The 15,905-nt window shown below is 43.3% G+C and overlaps 2 protein-coding genes across 2 annotated transcripts in view; both read left to right on the forward strand.

The window, feature by feature from the left end:
• The window catches only part of Pik3ap1 (phosphoinositide-3-kinase adaptor protein 1), a 122,599-nt gene extending 120,177 nt beyond the window's left edge, over window positions 1-2,422 (forward strand). The window contains exon 17 of the mRNA XM_029563050.1: window positions 1,577-2,422. Within this exon, the coding sequence (XP_029418910.1) occupies window positions 1,577-1,634 (58 nt within the window). The 3' untranslated portion in view covers window positions 1,635-2,422. The remainder of the gene's footprint in view (window positions 1-1,576) is intronic.
• Window positions 2,423-10,882: 8,460 nt separating this feature from the next.
• The window catches only part of Tm9sf3 (transmembrane 9 superfamily member 3), a 63,168-nt gene continuing 58,145 nt past the window's right edge, over window positions 10,883-15,905 (forward strand). The window contains exon 1 of the mRNA XM_008831990.2: window positions 10,883-11,152. Coding sequence (XP_008830212.1) covers window positions 11,057-11,152 — 96 coding nt within the window. The 5' untranslated portion in view covers window positions 10,883-11,056. The remainder of the gene's footprint in view (window positions 11,153-15,905) is intronic.

The raw sequence follows: 15,905 nt of genomic DNA on the forward strand, positions 1-15,905 counted from the left end.
TCTGCGAATAGATTCACTCTAGCCTACCTGGGGTGTCACTTAGGGCTTTACAGAAACCACACAGAAAAACATAGAGAAGGGCTTTGAAGAAAGCAGTCAGAGTTGGGATGACACTCAGTAGTCCCACGAGGAAGTGAAAGTATGCCTTTGAAATTCTCTATCCCTCTTTCAGTGAACCTTACTACCATGGTGGGATCTACCCAAGGCGCCTGTTAGGACTAGTGACAGTTTAATATCTAGGTTCCATCATTAAGTCTGACAAGGTCAAGAGATTAGGAGACAACTGCCATTAAGAAGATAGTTTGGGGGCTGGAGAGATGGCTCAGTGGTTAAGAACACTGGTTGTTCTTGCAGAAGACCCAGGTTCAAATCCCAGCACCCACATGGCAGCTAACAACTGTCTGAAATTCCAGTCCTAGGGGATCCAACAGCCTCTTCTGACCTCCGTGGGCATTGCACGACATGGGTGCACTTACCTACATGCAGGCAAAATACACATACACATAAAATAAAAATAAATAAAAATTTTAAAAAAAGAAGATAGTTTGCTGGATTCATGGTTCCTGAGAGGAAGGGGTACCACACCATGAAGGTTCACACTGGAAAGTGTGTATGTTAGGAGACAGAGGGAACAAATGGAACAAACATCAGCAAGAGCTTTTTATTGTGGTTTCTATGGGAAACAATAAATGAGATGGGGTCAAATAGACTAAGACTCACTAGTTTGGATAATTGCAGTAGGCTCTGGGGCATCGGAGCCATCCTTACTTGTCTGGGACCTGACCCTGGGGTGATAAGGGAAAACCAGATAGTGGTCCCAAGGAGGCAATTGGGGTATTAGCTAACTCTGGGAGATGTAGGCCCTCTAGGGTGAGCAAGACCCCAGGGTGGCAAAGCATTAGAAAATAAAAGGCATTAGCTGGGCGTGGTGGTGCATGTCTTTGATCTCAGCACTCCAGACGCAGAGGCAGGCGGATCTCTGTGAGTTCAAGGCCAGCCTGGTCTACATAGTAAGTTCCAGGACAGCTGGGGCTGTAGGGAGACCCCCTCTCAAAAAAGACCAAAAAAAAAAAAAAGGTGTAATTAATACAAGGGGTTGGGATGGGGAACTATTAAAAAGTTCTGATACATGAGCTCAAGAGACTATGACAGACAGCATCTGGGATGGAGCCTGGAATTGTCATTTGTTACCAGCACCACTAGTGATTCTTTTTTTTTTTCCCTTTTTTTTGGGGGGGGGTCTTTTTGAGACAGGGTCTCTCTGTAGCCCCAGCTGTCCTGGAGCTCACTATGTAGACCAGACTGGCCTTGAACTCACAGAGATCCTCCTGCCTCTGCCTCCTGGGTGCTGGGATTAAAGGCATGTGCCACCACACCTGGCGAACCACTGGTGATTCTTATGTGCAGGATTAGATTGCTAACATGTATGTCATTCTGACATTTGTACTATGTCTTGACTCCTTAACCAAGGAATGTGTCTTTTGCATAGCACTTCAAATAGCCACAGGTTGTAGATGCCCAAGAACTCTTTAATCCAATTAGCTTTTAAATGGAGTTGCTTTATCTTTCATTGCAGGCCTCCAATCCGTGAGACCTTCCACCCTCCTCCACCAGTTCCACCTAGAGGTCGCTGATTCCAACTCCTAAATCCTGCTTACTTCAGGACTTTTAAGACTTGCAGTTTGCAGCCTGTTAATGAAGTCTTCATGTTGAGTTTTCTGCATGACTACTGACCTTGAGACCCAATGTCATTGCTGATGTTGCAGCCCTGCTGGTTGGGGTGATTTTTAAAGACATTATTAAGGCATGAAGACGTCAGAAACCAAGGACTTTGTTCACCATTGCCAAGTATATTGGTCCACATTCTTGTTTACCAAAAGGATGTGAACTTTATCAGGATACTTACCTCTAATTTCCTACAGCAGAAATCTAATGAGATGGATCCGAATGTACGTTAACAAGTGATTATACAGCAGTACACTTTTGTTAGTCCTTAGATGTTTGCTAGTCTAGACTAATTTCTCGAAGTGATTATAACACATACAGTATTCAAATGAGAAGATAAGTGACCTAATTTTGAAATAATTCTTCCACATTTCTGTGTATTCTGTTTCAGTGCTGGGGCTTGTCACATACAACAAACTGAAAAGGATTTTAGGAAGGGATTAGGCCAAACACCTTTTACATACGAGACAAATCGGGTTTTTCCACAAGCATGGAACTCAGAGAATTCAGTTAGAAGCTAGGCTTGCTGATTCTGTGTCACTTTTTCTCTTGCATGTGTGTGTGTGTGTGTGTGTGTATGATGATTGTGTGTTTACATGCTTGTTTGTGCACATATGTGAGGCTGTGGTTGAGAGTCTTCCTCGACCACTCTCCACCTTATCCACTGAGGCAGGGTCTCTTGGTTGGACCCAGAACTCGCCACATAACTTAGAGAGTTCAGTGAGAGGCGAGGCTTGTTGAGTCTGTGTCACTCTTTCTCTTGCATGTGTGTGTGTGTGTGTGTGTGTGTGTGTGTATGATGATTGTGTGTTTACATGCTTGTTTGTGCACATATGTGAGGCTGTGGTTGAGAGTCTTCCTCGACCACTCTCCACCTTATCCACTGAGGCAGGGTCTCTTGGTTGGACCCAGAACTCGCCACTACTGCTTGCCTAGCTAGCCAGCTTGCTCCAGGGATCCCATCTCCACCTTCTGAGTGCTGAAATTATGGGCATATGCTCCCCTGGCATTTATTTGGGTGCTGGGGATCTCAATTCCCTTCCTCACACTTGCTTTATCCACTGGGCCATCTCTCTAGCCCATGTCACCACTTCCCATCTTCAAGAAGCCAATCCCTCTTTCCTTTAAGAAATATGCAAATGTAGAAATACAGCCATAGCTGACCATTAACCTTCCAGAAGTTTCCCTCTTCCATATTACCCAGGCATGAGACTACCAAGTCCTTTTTTCAGTTTGGGCCTTTATACCTTAGTATGCTGTCAAACCAGAGTGATATTGCCAGGGAACCACTGAAAGTGATCAGAAACATCAGCTTGGGATCCCAGGGGCTCCACTTATCATTTTATGGCCTTTATAGGTCTTAATTCTGACCACAGAGAAGGAGAAGGGTCCTTGACTTTTTTCTGTATTGAAGAGCCTGAAAAGGAAGATCTTTCTTCCTAAAATATTTTCTCACAACTTATTACAACTGCTCCTTATTACTACCACAGGCCTGGTAAATCTGCAGAGTACATAGCAATGAAACCATGCTATGAATTTTGAGTTCTGTTACATAACTCTACCTTCAAACCACAAATCCTTAATGATGCCTAAGCATAAAGCAAAATTATCCAAACTGTGTCTTTTAAAATATCAGAAGTATGGTTCTTATGAAATGATTGTCCAATTCCCACACAGGTATACATATATGTATATATGTAATTATTGATCTGTTTTTATTAGGTCCTTTTCTAATAATCAAGGTTCCTTCTCAATCTTATTCCTACTCCAGAAAACAAGGGCTATTACTGAAATTAGCTTCTAGTAGTAATCTTGAGTTTTTTTGTATAAAATGCTCCACTGACCGTGTCTACTATATGAAAGTATTTTCATGAATTATCTCATAGATGACCTAGAGCATGGTGGCCATTCTGCACCTGCCTTCAGTGGTGCCTCTACCCTCCTTGTCACTTATTTGGAAGAAATAAGAATAAGACATAAAAGAATAAGAAATCAGAACGTTGGTGTGGTTGTCCTGTGTGTTGTGTAGTTATGGCCTCCATCCTAAGCAGAGTTGATTTTGATAACAGAACTACTACTCTCTTATATTCAGTTTTCTTAAGCCCCATTTTAGATGCCAAATTTGGGTTTGTGTAATACTGTAAGTATTGACCAGTAACATGGTGAGACCAGTCATTGTATTAGCATCTTTGTGTACATAACACTGTGCAATATATGAATATTTTATTGCATTTTATTCTTATATTAAAATAAATAGAAAACATAAATTGAAAGTGCTCTTTGAGAAGCCTGAAGCCTGTTTCTTTTGAATGGGACACTTGAGAGTAGATGGAACGGATCAAGAGTCGAGAGTAGCCAGTGTTAAGCCCTGAGGAGGTATTCACTAAACAGCCAAGCTGGTTGGTTGTGTATAAAAAAAGAAAAGGGAAGAATCTGGGTGAAACTCTGGGACAGTGCTGTCAAAGAATGCTTCTAATGGTGAGAAGTTTTCCTTAGAAAGAGAACCAGCCATTATAAGCACATATTTATTCATCTTCCACATTTTCAGCATATTTAGGAATACATTATGTAAAAAAAGGATTTTCAATACAGTGAAGATCAGAAACTGAACTACAAACAGGTATTTAAAGAGATGGTCTCCAGATCTCTCCAGTGCATAGGGAGACTCCCTCTCCATAATTTTAACCAGTGAGCTCAACAGAAAGAAAAGCAACAGTCATGCTTACTGCTGTTACATTTGCTCCTAACTACATATACAGGTAAATTGGCCTCTATGTCCTAAACCAGTACTGTTCCTTCATCTTATGTTAAAATCCAGGAGCAGACAACTCAACTATATAACCAACAAAGTATCAAAACTAAGAGACTTAATATGAATAAGAGGTTGATATTATGATGTGACTGACTCCTCTGGCTTTGCTGTTGTCACCCAAATGACAGTATACAGATGATTCTAATGACTGTTTTTACAAGTCAAGCTGTTACCCTCCCCATCCTTTGTTATTAAAAACAAAAGAAAGATAAGCCTAGCTAGTCCCATATTACCTCAGTAGCAGGGGTTTTTAGATTCTCTTCCACATGCTCCAGGAATTCAGTGGGCTTTCTCTGTGCCTTCGTGGAAAGCAGTGTGGGTTTCTCCTGCTTGGTGGAGGAAGTACTAGGAATAAATTTATTTCCAAGAAGGACAAGTAATTAAAGGATTCATCTTAAACATCAACAAATTGGAGGACTCTGACCATACAAATATTTGCCTTGTTTGCATGTATGAATTGTGTTCTTTTGGTTTTCTATTAAGAATAGAAAATGGTTCTCATTCCTTCCTGCTGGCCAAATACTATGCTTCCCAGGGTGGTGAGAGGGTGAGAAGGAAACTGAAAGTTATATTCAGAGTTCTCAGGTACAACTTGGAATTCATTTTCTCACAGAAACAGGAAATGAATTCCTAGGCTAGTTTGCTCATTTAACCTGCTATATAGGAAGAAGTTTAATGTTTCTATACAGTAAGAGTTCACACAGCACTGGAAAGAGAACCACGAATATGGGATGTTTGACTTTTACTTTAGTAGGCTACCAACTAGAGGCGTTCAGGGAACATGACTACACAGGTGTGTGTTTCTATGTCTATGAAGCATTCATTGATGCTCCAGGTCCCTGCAAGTCTGAAAGTTCAAGTTTAAGACAAAGGTAGGGGGACACCACCACCCTTTACCTTCTGAAGAAACATGGGAGATAGCCTACTGTAGCCATCACACCTAAGTAGCAAGGATCTTTTGGGGAATGGGAGGCTGGGGATCAAACCCAAGGCCTCACTCTAAACAAGGGTTTTACAACTGAGCTACCTCTAGTCCAAGATCTTTTTATTATGTGATAGGTGCTGTTCCTTGACTTTTATCATTATTACAATAGGGTAGTTTAAAAAAGAAACCACAACAACCCAAATGCAGACAGAGTATGGTGGTGCATCCTTGTAATCCCAGCATTCTGTAGGGAGAGAAGGCTGGAAGATCATGAGTTTGGGGTACATCAAGACCCTATCTCAAACAAGCCCAAACCAAACCAAACCAAGCCAAACCAAACCAAACCACAATAAAAACAAAAAACAGCAACAGTGAAATAAAAACCACACAAAGAAATTAATGCTCTTCAGTCCCCAAACTAAATGTTTTTAATTGCATGTATTTATTTGTGAGTGTGCCTGTGGGGGGGGTGGGGTGGGCGGCGTGCATGCCGCAGTGCAGTTGCGGAGATCGGAAGACAACTTGTGGGAACGTTTCTCTCCTATCATGTGGGTCCTGGAGATAAAACTCAGGCCATCAGGCTTGGAGGTAGGCACTTCTACCCTCTGAGCCATCTTGCCAGTCCATAAAACTAAACATTTTGAGTGATGGTGTAGCTCAGTGGTAGAACAATTGCCTGGCACACCCAAGGACCTGGGTTCTGTGCCAACACCAAGAAAACACACACACACACACACACACACACACACACACACACAATTTATTAATTTGGTTTTCTGAGACAGAGTTTCATTATGTAGCCCTGGCTTCCTGGAACTTATTCTGCAACCCAGGCTGGCTTTAAAATTTGTTGCAATCCTCCTACTTCTACTCCTGAGTGCTGAGACTACAGATGCATGCCACTATACCTGGCTTGAAAAAAAAATTTCATTCAAAGAAAATGTAGTTGATGCTGGAAACCAGAAGCTGTCATTTGTCCCCTAAGACTTTAAAGATCATGTTTATCCACAATAAGAATAAAAGAATGAAACTGTGAAGAAAGAAAAAAAAAGAGAGAAAAGAATGAACTGTGGCTTTTCTTGCTAGTTTTACATATCACAAGTCATGAGTCTTATTAAAACTATCATGGAAAGTGACATGATATTATACCCTATGCACATTCTCCTAGATACTGCACACCCTCTGTAGATCACTCATAATGCTGAATACAATGTAAAATTTTATGTGAATATCTATTACACTGCATTATTTATGGAATGATGACAAGAAGAAAACCTGTATATGTTCCATACAGATGCATTCCTTTCAAATTAGTGGATGCAGAACTTTCAGAGACAGATGTTAACTGTATTTCCATTTCCCGCTTCCCTTTTGGTGTCAAGGACTTGAAGTTGTTAATCTAGAAGAAAATGCAAAATAAAACATATTGTTTTTCAGTCCCCAGTTTGTTGAAACAACTTTAATATATTTTTTTCTTTTCTTGGAGTGCTGGGGATGAAATTCAAGCATTTTGTGCATGTTAGGTAAGCGTTCTACTGCTGAGCTACTCCCTAGCCCAACAACTACTTTTGATGGTGTTCCTAACCCCTGGCTCAGTCTTGAGGTTATCAGGCTCCAAGGATCTTTGAAGCATCCTTCCTTTCCTCTAACCAGTTCTTTTACTTCCTAACCCTTTTCACACTTGTTATCACATTTTGATCCTCTAATGCCATTTCTCAGCATCACTCCTGTAGCACTGCTCTATCAGAGTTCTTGGCTCATTGTAAATGATCCATAATGTTACTGAACTGATGACAAGTCTTTCCCTCCTTGAAACATTCCTCAAAACTGCACTGAGAAAGCCTCTTTTTCTCCCATCCCTCTTACTTTCTGTAGAACACTTGCACATTTGATCAAATTTCATGCTTTTTAAAGTTTTTTTTTGTACGTTATGCCTGTTCTCGGTTGTAAGGTTTTCTAGTTTTATGTTTACCCACCCCAATTGATTACTTTCTAATTTTTCTTCTGTCCTTTCCACCTCCAAGCATTTGTCAGCTCAGTGATCCCCATGAAACCCAGAAAAAGCTTATACCTCAGTTGTGTGGAGGCTGGTGATGATGGATGCTTACGAAAGTGCTCATCCATCTTAATGCAGCATTTATACTGCTTGTTCTTCAATTGCCCATCATCACTTCATTCAAAGGCAGTGATTATTCATTCATAGAGCATTTACTGAGCCTCCACTATGCACAAGTCACTGTGCTAGGTGCTCTGGAAGATATACAAAGATGAATAAGATGCCTCTTCTGATTTCTGCAGCAATTACTGATGTAGGATTCACAAGCAATTAATCATGTACTGCCTTGTGATGTCTCTTCCACTAGCTAGAAAGCATTCTTTAAACACTGCAGTGTGATTTGCCTTTTCACTTGTTAATGTATTCATTCAACAAGTAGTTGTTGAATGTCTATGTGACAAGCACTATTTCAGCAGCTGGGACAGATATAAACAAATGGAAATTCCTGCCATCAAAAAAGGTCAGACTGTAGTACAGAAGAGGAAATGGGAATAGATCAGCAATTATGACATGACACACAAATGCTATGGGAATCCCCGAAGAAGGGATGCTCCACTTCCCGAGGGCAAGATCTCACTGATGAGGTGCTAATTCAGCTAGCTTTGGAAAGACAGTGAAATAGACAGGTGAAATTGCGTAGATGAAGGGACTACCAAGGTCAAAGTCTTAGGCTGGGGAAGTAGCTCGTAGTAGAGTGCTCGCCTAAGATGAACAAGGCATTGGCTGCTAAAGTCACAGAGGCGTAAGGAACACAACATATTTACAAAATACACAAGTGAAGGAAGAGCATAGATACTGACAGTAGGTAAAGTTGGGGAGATTGCATGGTTCTGGTTGTATAGGTGCATATTCACAGGCTAAGGAAGTTGGACCTTATCCTTTAGCAAAAGCATCACTACCCTTCCATTATATATGTAGCACACACTCACTGTAAAAAAACAAAACAAAAATACCCCATCCAAATAGGGCTGGGGCTATGGCTTGGTTGGTAAAGTACTTGCTAGACAGGCATGAAGAGCTTTAGTTTAGACCCCAAGAACGCATGTAAAAAGCTTGGTGCCTCTGGGAGACAGAGACAAGGAGGATCCCTGGGACTCGCTGGTCAGTCACTTTATCTGAATGTATGAACTTTATTCAGGTTTAGTGAGAGATCCTGTCTCAAAAAATAAGGTGGAGTGTGACTGAGGAAGACCCCTTATGTCAACCTCTGGTTGCCACACGTATATGTATACACATTCCTGTACCCATATACACAAATCTACATCACACATATGTACATAACATCCAAACAGTGGGCATGTACAAAGTTGAAAGCTAATCACACTGGCAATGGTTTGAGTCATAATCTTTCAGATTGGTTTCTATAGCAAACTAACACATTATCATTTAAAATGGAAGCACATTCTATTTTCCATCTTTAAGTGCTTCTTGGATAGCATTTCATGCCAGGTGAGGAAGTTAGGACAGTTAATATATATCTGTTCCACTTTTTTTTTTTTTTTTGAGACAGGGTCTCCCTGTAGCCCCAGCCACTTTGGAGACCAGGCTGGCCTCGAACTCACAGAGATCTGCCTGCCTCTGCCTCCCGAGTGCTGGGATTAAAGGCAAGTGTCACCACATCCGGCTCTGTTCCACTTTTTAAGCAGCTGTATAGTTAGTGGTCCATTACCAGTTTAAAAAAACAAAAAAACAAGAACCACATTGGGGGCTGGAGAGATGGCTCAGTGATTGAGTGCATACTGCTCTTGAGTTCAGTTCCCAGCACCCACATTAGTTGGCTCACAGCCATCTGAAACTCCTGCAGGATCTTCTGGTCTCTTGGGGTACCTACACTCACATACACATACCCACATACACATTAAGAAAATATGTATTTTTTTCTTTTTAATTTTATGTGTGTTGCCTGCATGTATGTGGGTGCACCCATATCATGCAGTGCCTCAGAGGTCAGAAGAGGACATCATAGTCCCTTAGAACTGGAGTCAAGGATGGCTGGTAGCCACCATATGGGTGTGGGGAATTGAACCTGGGTCCTCTGCAAGAGCGGTAAGTGCTTTTAATCTCTGAGCTCTCTCTCCAGCCCCAACATATGCATTTTTTAAAAGAACCAAATTGGGTCTGGTCTTTCCGGAAACCACTAAACCTGTGCTGCTGTTACTTCTCTGTAATATGAAGGCACTAAAGGTGCCCATTGCACAGTTTGTGTATTGAATAGTGCCTGGCAGATGAAATCCTCAGTGATTCCCTGACTTCTTTATTCAATATTTAAGACATGTTTTAGAGAAAGTAATATAATCTGGTTCCGTTTTAGAAAATCACGCTAGCACTCTTTGGGAATGATAAAGAGGGAAAGGAAGATTGGTGGTGGGATCTTGTATGGAGACTGCTGCGTCGTATGGTGTGGATATATCCTCAGCAACTGACTATTGCTGAGGAAAGAACGTGAGAAGAGACTCAAGACATAAAGAAACCAAATACTAGAAACTTTTGACTACTGATGTCTGAGAAGAGACAATCCTCCTGCAAGTTCCGGGTTTGGAGGACTACAAAGATGTAGATGGTAATAGACAGGCTGCCTCAATTCTGCCTCTGCCCTCCCAAATGCTGAGATTACAGATCTGGACCACCACACCCAGCTTTGTTCCGAGTTTTGTTTTCTGTCTCATGCTGTAACCCATTCTGGTCATACAACAATTTGCCCAGCCTCCTGAATGCTGGGATTACAGGAGTGAGATACCAAACCCGGCTTATTACAGGTTTAGTTTACAGAAAATATGGCACGAGGACGCGCACTCTGAGAAGTTTCCGTTTCAAGATACATTTATGACTGAAGAAGGGAGCCCGACGAGTAATAATCAGGCAAATAAATGAACAAGAATGTCAATTAGCCCACATTTCTTGAATAGAAGTCCAATAAACACTTGGCGATGTTAAAACACTCATCCAACCCTGTGTAAGTTTGATAATCATTTTCCATAATGAAGATTATGGTGCGCGCGACTGATTTGCTGCGGTAGTCATGAAGGGCTGTAGGATCTGCTCCTGGGGCTCCAGGTGAGACGATCCGCCCCACTTCACCGCCAAGAAGAGCGCGGCTGGGCCAAGATCATGCCAGGCCGAGGGTCCGGTCGCGGGCTGGAGGCCGCTTCGGCGTGGGGTGGCGGCCGGGCCTGCGCCTGGGGCCAAGGCCGAGGCCGCGTGGCACCCATGGGTCGACAGCGTCGCGATTACCTGACCCTCAGGGCCTCCAGCGCCGCGGATTGCGCGCGTCGGCGCTCCCTCGGCCAGCTGCAGTTGCGGCCCGGCGTCGGGAGGACTTCCGGCGTGTGCCGGGGTGGCCGGATGACGTGGCTGAGTCAGAGGAAGAGGCTCGGAGGCCGGGGGGCGGGGGCGGCGCGGAGCGGACGGTGACGGCGGCGGAGGCAGCGGCTGGGCCCGGGCCCCGTGCGTCTGTCTGCGCCCGGTGGATGTGAATCGGCCGCGGCGGCGGCGGCGGAGGAGTCGGTGGGCCGGCGCCGGGCCTGTGGGAGCGCGGAGGATGAGGCCGCTGCCGGGCGCTCCTGGCGTGGCGGCGGCCGCCGCGCTATTGCTGCTGCTGTTGCCCCGGGCTCGGTCGGACGAGCACGAACACACGGTGAGGCGAAGCGTGCCGCGCGGCCGTCCCAGGCCGCCGTCCCGCCGGGGCCTGGCGCGGCCTGAAGGCCCGGGAGGCCGGGTGCAGCTCCACGGCCGCCGGAGCGCTCCTTCCGGTCGGGCCTGGTGGAACGGGATCCGCCGGAGCTGGGAGGAGGCGCTCCCGGCTGCAGGGCCTCTTTCCCCGGCACCGCCTCCCAGTAGAGGCCGGGGGCCGCGGGTCATCCCGCTGGGGGCTCGAGGCACGGGGCGCTGGGGAACTGGACACTCGGGTTTCTGGGGGCTACGACACGGCGGAAGATGGATGGATGCATCGCGATCACCAGGCACTTGCCAACCAGGAAATATCCATCACTTTATGGTCCGCTCCGGCCTTTTCTCAGCCTTCTCTCCTGCCCAAACCGGATTTAAACCTTGGGGTGGGGACAGTATTCCTGAGTTGGAGATATGAGCGGTTTACACGTGGACATGCCGTCGGCCTGCACATACTCTGTCCCGAGGCCTTTCTTGTAACTTTGTCCTCGCTTGGCGAGTCCCCTCGGTGACGCCGCATCCGAGGAGTGGTCCGTCCGTCTCTAACTCGGGCTGCTCCAGACCCCAGAGGGTTTTGAGTCACCCAGCCCTCAGGAACACTGCCCCCTCCCCAAGTTCTCTTTTGCATTTGGTGTGAAGTTAATTGGCGGTTTATTTAATTGCATTTTCACATCAAAGCTTGGATGTTAACGACTCTTGGAGTGACTTTCACTTGGGATTGTAATGCGTTGTTTTTTTCCAGAATGGTAGACGGGAGGAAGCCAGGAAAGTCAGATCAATTGAGACGGTTGCTTGGCGAGTTATTTTTTATTAATACGATTTTGCCTGAAAGGGAGTATACTAAATCTGAAAGACTTGGGGAAGTCCCAGATCGACGTTGATCCTTGACGAAGTGAGGCGATTCTTATTCACTGGGCCTGACTTTAGATTTTATTTGTAATCAACAAAACTTTGTTCTGTGGCCTGAGATAGTTGGGATCCTTCAGTCACCTTCTTGACTGTGTATGTAATATTTTTTTTCAGAAACAAAATTACTGAATTGGTAACATGATTTTCTGCTATGCTTGCGCTTTTTCATCTTAGGTTAATTTTGTTCAGAGGTTAAACGATTAAATGAAAAACTTTTCTATCAGTTACCTTGTGTCAAAGTGTAAGAATGGTTGTTTTTGTGTAGTATACAGAGACCATGTATAGATTCTGGTCATTTGATTTCTTTTTAATTTCCAGCAGAGTATCATTTTTTTGGCCAGTTGTTTTACTAATATTTGTCCAGCTTTTAACACTTAGGAAAAATTTCTATGTAAAATTCTGAACTTTCTCTTGATTTCAGTTCTATCTTATAGACATGCAAATTCATATTTTTTCTTAATCTTGTGTTATATACTGCTGTAAGTAAGGAAGATGGTTAATAAGTTTAGTTGTACAAAAGCTCTAGACTGATTCACAATTTAATATGCAAATGACAATTTCAGTGAAATACTAATGCTAGGAGTGTCATTTCATTCATTCATTCATCCGTCCGTCCATCCATCCATCCATCCATCCATCCATTAAACCCAGGGTCTTGTGTATGGTGGACATACTCTGCACCACTGAGCTACACCTGGAATGTTTTAATTTTTATAAATTAAAATTATCTAGTTGATAAAGGGATATTTATTGCCTCACCCCCATACTAGAAATAGAATCCATGGCTTAACAAATAATAAGCAAGCCCTGCTTATCACTGAGTTACACTGTTTGGAAAACTCTTTTGATTTGTTTTTATTTTATGTGTGTGAGTGTTTTGCCTGTGTGTATATAAGTGTAGGCCAGGTGTGGTGGCAAACCCCTTTAGTCCCAGCACTCGGAAGACAGAGGTAGGTGGATCTTTATGAGTTCAAGACCAACTTGGTCTACATAGTGAGTTCCAGGCCAGCAAGGGATACATGGTAAGACCCTATCACACAAAAACAAAAAAACCCAACCAAACACATGTAAGTGTACCACGTGCTTGCAGTACCTGAGGAGCTTAGAAGAGGGCATCAGATCCCTTGGAACTGTAGTTAATAAATGGTTGTTAGCTGGTATGTGGGTACTGGGAACTGAACCAGGTCCTCTGCAAGAGTAGCCATTGCTTTTAACGACTGAGCCATTTGTCCAACCCCTGACTGTTTTTGGAGGGGGTGGCGGGGCGACAGGGTCTCCCTGTAGGCCCAGCTGTCCTGGAACTCTATGTAAACCAGGATGGGCTTGAACTCACTCACAGAGATCTGCTGCCTCTGTGCCTCCTGAGTGCTGAAATTAAAGGCATGCGCTACCATGGGGCCCCTAACTGCACCCTTACCGCAAAAGGATATTGTTGAATGAAGAGATGGTACATAGAAGATGGTTGCTGGACAAAAATATATAGAATGGTTGTCACTTCATTGCATGTCTATATTGTACAGATCCTTTAATTTTCTAAGTTCCTTAGAAATATTTCTTGAAATTCAGATCTTCCTCTTGGCCAGATAATAGGGTTCCAGGCAAGTGCTTTTTTTTTTGTTTTGTTTTGTTTTGTTTTCCTTCCAAAAAAGCAGAAATAGCTAGTGAAGAGGATGATACTGAAGGAGGAGGAGACAAATTGTCAAGGGAAGATTGCTAGATTGCTGAGTGGGTGTTAATAATAAACACTTGTGGAATTGAATTATTAATTAAAGAACAGCTTTTAGAAGTAAAAGCTTGGCCTTTAGATACATTTTCTGTGAAGACTTATCAGGACTAATAATGGCTTTTCAAACTGTGTTCTAGACACTGTTGTAAGTGCTTTCCACATACTCAACATTCATGTCTGCTGATAACTGTGTGAGAGCTCAGCCATAGAGTGCTTGCCTAACATGTGCAAGACCCTGATTTCAAGTCCCAGCACTCCCAAAGAAATACCCTGTGAGGTGAATGATGTGCCCTTCTAATAGACAAGGAAACAGGCCTGGAGAGGTAGTCACCTCTGTGAGGGTACATCAAGGGGTTAGAGGTAGAATCTGACGACTAGAGTTGAGTTAATAAGTGTTTTTTGAAAAAAAATTTATATGTGTGTTTGTGTATGGGTGTTGTGTGTGTGTGTATGTGTGCATTCATGCATGTAGAGGCCACGTACCTTCTACCTTATTTTTTGAGAGGTTCTCTCACTGAACCTGGAACTCACTGATTGGGCTAGACTGACTGGCCAGCAAGCCCCAGGGATCATCCTGTCTCTTCCTCACAGGCGCTGGGATTTTTTTGTGTGGGTGTGGGGGACCCCAACACAGGTCCTTGTGCTTTGTGTGGCAAACACTTTTACCAACTGAGCCATCTCTCCAGTCCCAAGTCTTTAGTCAACTCAACTGATAACGCGCTACAGCCTGTTCTCTTAACAGCTGTGGAATAATTAATACAACTTTTGAGTGCTTGGAGAGGTTTGGATGAATCAAAGTCCATATTGTATTGTTACTGAGGCTATATTTGATTTAGCATTAAGGGATAGGGTATCTCTTGGCCCACACTGGGCATGTAGCCTGAACAGTTCACACAGGACTGGACTGTACTTATTTTCAAGCTCAGCTATTGTTTTTAAATTCTTAATTTTTGAATAAAGAGTCTGCCTTTTTTGCTGTTTTTTAATATATATTTTTTAAAGATTTATTTTGAGAGAGAGAGAGAAAGGAAGAGAAGAGAAGAGAGAAGAGAAGAGAAGAGAAGAGAAGAAAAGAGAAGAGAAGAGATGAGATGTCTGGAGGCCAGAAGAGGGCATTGGTTCTCCTGGAACTAGAGTTACAGGTGGTTGTGAGCCTACCAATGTGGGTGCTAAGAATTCAACTGTGTGGTCCTCTGGAAGAGCAGCAAGTACTCTTTGCTGCTGTGCCAGCCCTCTAGCCCCATACTTTTTTGCTTCTTTTGAGACAGGGTCTTATCATGTTGCCCAAGCTGGTCATGAATTCTTGGGTGTGCTCAAGTTATTCTGCCTCAGCTTCCTGAATATCTGGGACTACAGGCATGTATCAGCATTCTTGGCTGTAGGTTTGTATTTTGTAAGATACCTCCCCCAATCATGTAGTTGGAATAACTACTTTCTACTATTCTACAAATCTCCCCGTTTCTTCCCATTTTTCTATACCTACTACTTAATTAGGATTCAGCTGACCATTTGAACCATATAGTATTCTTTTTGACTTTTTAATATTTATTAAAATTGGGGGAGGCATGAGAAGGTCAGAAGTCAACTTGTGGAAGACAGTTCTCTCTACCTCCTGTTTTTGCGGGGTTGAACTCAGGTTATCAGGTTTGGCAAACAGTGCCTTTACCATTAGCCATTTCATTGAGGCCCCCCCCCAAAGCATTCTTACATTTTTTTTAATTTAAATTTTTATGTGTATGAATTTTTTTGCCTACATGTAAGTGCACCCTGCAGAGGTCAGAAGAGAGCATTGGATCCCCTAGAACTGGAGTTACAGTCATTAGCTGCCATGTGGGTGCTGGGTTAGAAGAGCAGCCAGTGCTCTGAACCACTGAGCCATTCTGTCAGCCCCTCCATAGTATCCTTTATGTACTTACTTATTCAGACTTTTCCTGGTATTCTCAGAATGATGAGAAGGAAATGTGCTGTTGACTTCTAGAGACTGTCTAGGTTATATAAAGATGCGTTGCTTTTAGTTTTCAAAAGTTGAACTGTGTGTGGATTATAGTGCATACTGTTTGAAATTAAAATTCAAGAGCACTTTCAT

The sequence above is a fragment of the Nannospalax galili genome, unplaced genomic scaffold (assembly GCF_000622305.1).
Source record: "Nannospalax galili isolate Female #2095 unplaced genomic scaffold, S.galili_v1.0 scaffold875, whole genome shotgun sequence".
NCBI classification, from domain to species: Eukaryota; Metazoa; Chordata; class Mammalia; order Rodentia; family Spalacidae; genus Nannospalax; species Nannospalax galili.